The sequence below is a fragment of the Limulus polyphemus genome, unplaced genomic scaffold, assembly GCF_000517525.1.
Source record: "Limulus polyphemus unplaced genomic scaffold, Limulus_polyphemus-2.1.2 Scaffold7344, whole genome shotgun sequence".
Lineage (NCBI taxonomy): Eukaryota > Metazoa > Arthropoda > Merostomata > Xiphosura > Limulidae > Limulus > Limulus polyphemus.
In genome coordinates, this window is record NW_013672954.1 from 1 (window position 1) to 4,723 (window position 4,723).

General features: G+C 30.5%; 1 protein-coding gene across 1 annotated transcript in view; it reads right to left on the reverse strand.

Annotated features, from left to right (window-relative positions):
* Window positions 1-569: 569 nt before the first annotated feature.
* LOC106474548 overlaps window positions 570-4,723 on the reverse strand; it is a gene marked incomplete at its 3' end in the record, with an annotated part of 37,658 nt that continues 33,504 nt past the window's right edge. Inside the window, exons 13-17 of the mRNA XM_022402872.1 lie at window positions 3,045-3,146; window positions 2,018-2,122; window positions 1,750-1,865; window positions 1,341-1,379; window positions 570-633 (exon numbers count right to left, since the gene is read on the reverse strand). Coding sequence (XP_022258580.1) covers window positions 570-633; window positions 1,341-1,379; window positions 1,750-1,865; window positions 2,018-2,122; window positions 3,045-3,146 — 426 coding nt within the window. The remainder of the gene's footprint in view (window positions 634-1,340; window positions 1,380-1,749; window positions 1,866-2,017; window positions 2,123-3,044; window positions 3,147-4,723) is intronic.

Below are 4,723 nucleotides of genomic sequence, written 5' to 3' on the forward strand. Positions count from 1 at the left end.
CTGCTGTAGTTTTTAACTGAAACATACAATAAAATACAGCAGTAGGTAGATCATTACTGCCAAACTGCTGTAGTTTTTAACTGAAACATACAATAAAATACAGCAGTAGGTAGATCATTACTGCCAAACTGTTGTAGTTTTTAACTGAAACATACAATAAAATACAGCAGTAGGTAGATCATTACTGACAAACTGCTGTAGTTTTTAACTGAAACATACAATAAAATACTTACGGCAGTAGGTAGATCATTACTGACAAACTGTTGTAGTTTTTAACTGAAACATACAATAAAATACAGCAGTAGGTAGATCATTACTGACAAACTGCTGTAGTTTTTAACTGAAACATACAATAAAATACTTACGGCAGTAGGTAGACCATTACTGACAAACTGTTGTAGTTTTTAACTGAAACATACAATAAAATACTTACGGCAGTAGGTAGATCATTACTGACAAACTGTTGTAGTTTTTAACTGAAACATACAATAAAATACTTACAGCAGTAGGTAGATCATTACTGACAAACTGTTGTAGTTTTTAACTGAAACATACAATAAAATACTTACGGCAATAGGTAGCTCATTTTCTTTGTTCTGAGCTTCAACATCTGCTCCTCGTGCAAGAAAAAGGCTATAGAAATTGAAATAAGTTTACAACTTGTTTGTTTGTAAATGTAAACTTAACTACTAGTACTTGCTCATTCATTCTTTTAATAATATTATATGATAATGTAACCATAGTAATGAAATTCAACAATTCAGAATTTTCTTTCAGCACTTACAAAAGTATCATACGAAACAATGAAAACATGTTTACAGTGTCATGTTGTAACAATAGGCCTCCACATTAAAACATTACACACACACACACATTCATAGAGTATTGGAAATAATTATGTAAACAATAGGGGAAAAGCACATAAAAGGCAAATAATAAGGGAATGTCACCCCCTTTATCATGTGAAAATGAGCAGCACCACATTAGAAGTCGCATCCCGATAGTTTACATTGAGTGGTTACCATCCAACCAATCAGAGTATTACACAAGAAAAATAAAACATAAAAGCAGTCATACTACGCCCAGTAGTAATAGTACCAGTTTGACCAATCAAATATTCAATAGGGCACTGACAAGATGAAGTGCAGTTAATTCCCTTACAATCTTAGACCTTCACTACCACAGTAAAATCCTTTCAAATTTTTTTTTGTTACAAAATTAACTTTACAAAATAAAATAAAATAATGTAATGAATGAATAATTAATGCAATGCTGTCTTAAATAATCTATTAAAAATCAAATCTTAAGTGTTTAGAAGTGAATATTCTTTTGATACTTACACTACAGAATCATAATTATCTTGTCGAGATGCAATGTGCCTGGAAAAAACGTCCAAGGTTTTTATATTACACATAATTGTTTATTACTTACAAAAAAAAAGAATATAACCCTGTAAATATAAACATGTAGTTTTACATGGTTACAGCCAACCCAAAATAGTTTTACAGACAGTAAAAGATCATACTAAGTAGATTGCCTCACCTAATTGCACGTAATAGCAAATAATAATAATAATACACAATTATTAACAAAATCAGTGCACAATATTTCTCATCACAGTAACAGTTAAACACAATTAACTTCTAGGCAATAGCTCACACAAATGTGTGTTAACAATAAAACAATCACTACCGGTTTGTGCACTAACCAACGAAATGTATTATGTACAACCATCAAAAAGTGGCTTACAAGGGTGTATCGCCATGTTCATTTACAGCTCCTAAATCACAACCAATATCCAAAAACAGCTGAGAAATCTCCAAACATCCAGAAAATGCTGACCAGTGTAGTGCTACATTTTCTTCCTAGAGTTTAAAAACAAGTATTTTTAGTTAGAATCAATAAAAGCAATAAATTTCTAAAAATATGTGACTGATAATAAAACAATGTAGGTGATTTTATAACACACACATACACAAGTGAAACAATTTCAAGTTACCAGATGAATAGCACTTACATTATCTCTTAAGTTAGGATCTGCTCCTCGCTCCAATAACAGTCTTACAACAACCGGCTTGCTGTGTTCCGAGGCCCAGATGACTGGAGTCCATCCTCCGTCATCCTAAAGGTAAAAAGAAAAAAAAACTTACCTTTCTGATCTAAAGCCGAGGTTATTGAGGTGACAGAAAACCATTTTTCTTAACTGAAATTTGATAATTTACTTACAAATATGGTTTCTTTTTATTAAAAATAAATACGAAGTCCAATGTATCACTTGATTGTCACTGAGTTACACCAACTTCAGAGAATTCCATCAGTAATCCTGATCAAACATGACTAGGCCTTGTTATTCAGATTTAATATGTTAATATCTTTTCTGCTTAATAATTTAGAAAAATTTATAAGTAGCAAGATATTCATCAAATCCTAGATACGTTCGCTGCGGCAAGTGAAAGACAACTAAAACATCATATATATAAACCTTCTTATTTTAGAACTTATTAAATAATAAGTTTGTCATTCCACTGCAGTTAAGACTGATAAAGAAAGATGTAATTAAACTTAATACTATGATGTAGCATCACATCTACTAAACTTAATACTATGATGTAGCATCACATCTACTAAAGTTAATACTATGATGTAGCATCACATCTACTAAACTTAATACTATGATGTAGCATCACATCTACTACCAGCTAACAGATCATACTTCACCAGTACAGATGTTACGTACCAATTTAAAGACTTAAGATTTGTTTTGTGAAGCTTATACCACAACAAATTCTTCAAAATAAGACCTTCTACAGAAAACTAATTGGCATGATATTTGCTTATAAAATACATATCATGATACTCATTGATATTAATGTTCGTATATTAATGCCTAACTCCACCATATTCCAGACTGGTAACAAACTAAGCCTATTTAATTCACACACACACACTCAAATACTTTATATCAAAGCTGATGTACTTAAACACAATGTAAATATCTCTTTTACTTCAGCAGCTTTTCATATTAGATATTCAAAAACCCTTACCTGAATATTAACGTTAATTCTTCCCGTGTCCAATAACACTTTGCATATTTCAACACTACCACACCTAGCAGCCAGATGTAGAGCTGTCATTCCATCTTCTCCCTGTGAAGATCGATTTGGTATCTCAAATACTTGGAAACTAAGATACTACTTAATGAAATCTACCCTACCAAAATTAGACACTTACAAATTTCAGAACATCAACAAAATTATATTACACTTAAGGCCTTAACCACAAAATCAACCTTTTCCAGACTGGAGTGGTGTCACTGAAATCCCTTGATGTTTTTCTTTCCTCACATTGAAAATAATTAATGTAATTCCACCTAATAAAAGGTTAATTTAGTTATTTTGTCATTTTTAAGGTTGTGAAATTTCCAAAATTTTGTTGTGAGACTGTTTTCAAAAAACAAACAAAACATTCAAGATACTTCCTTTTGTCTCAAAATTGTACCCTTTTTTTTTATTACCATTAATCAAAAACCACCATTCCTTTTAAAACAGTTAGGTTTAACCTGATTGATACTTAACATTTTTCTCCATTTTGTCAGTAGCAGCATCTGTCACTTCTAGTTATAAATCATTAAAACTGACAGATTTACATGCAACCAACAAACCTGACTTTTCACAATGATTTCACCATTACTTCTGTCATGTTAGGCAACAATATTTTTGTTAATAATATTCTTAACAATAAATAATAAGCTATTTTATTTAAGTGCACTGTTTAGTTAAGGTAATGTTAACAACAATATTTTTGCTAATAATATTCTTGGATGAGAATATTCTTAACAATAAATAATAAGCCATTTTATTTAAGTGCACTGTTTAGTTAAGGTAAAGTTAACAACAATATTTTTGCTAATAATATTCTTGGATGAGAATATTCTTAACAATAAATAATAAGCTATTTTATTTAAGTGCACTGTTTAGTTAAGGTAAAGTTAACAACAATATTTTTGCTAATAATATTCTTGGATGAGAATATTCTTAACAATAAATAATAAGCTAATCACAGGGATGTTATATACTCATAAGCTTACGATGTTCTGGTTGTGATCAGTTAAAAACCTATATTACAAAAGTAGGTAACTAATCACAGGGATGTTATATACTCATAAGCTTACGATGTTCAGGTTGTGATCAGTTAAAAAACCTATATTACAAAAGTAGGTAACTAATCACAGGGATGTTATATACTCATAAGCTTATGATGTTCTGGTTGTGATCAGTTAAAAACCTATATTACAAAAGTAGGTAACTAATTACAGGGATGTTATATACTCATAAGCTTATGATGTTCTGGTTGTGATCAGTTAAAAACCTTTATTAGTAGGTAACTAATCACAGGGATGTTATATACTCATAAACTTACGATGTTCTGGTTGTGATCAGTTAAAAACCTTTATTACAAAAGTAGGTAACTAATCACAGGGATGTTATATACTCATAAGCTTACGATGTTCTGGTTGTGATCAGTTAAAAACCTTTATTACAAAAGTAGGTAACTAATCACAGGGATGTTATATACTCATAAGATTACGATGTTCTGGTTGTGATAAGTTAAAAACCTTTATTACAAAAGTAGGTAACTAATCACAGGGATGTTATATACTCATAAACTTACGGCGTTCTGGTTGTGATAAGTTAAAAACCTTTATTACAAAAGTAGGTAACTA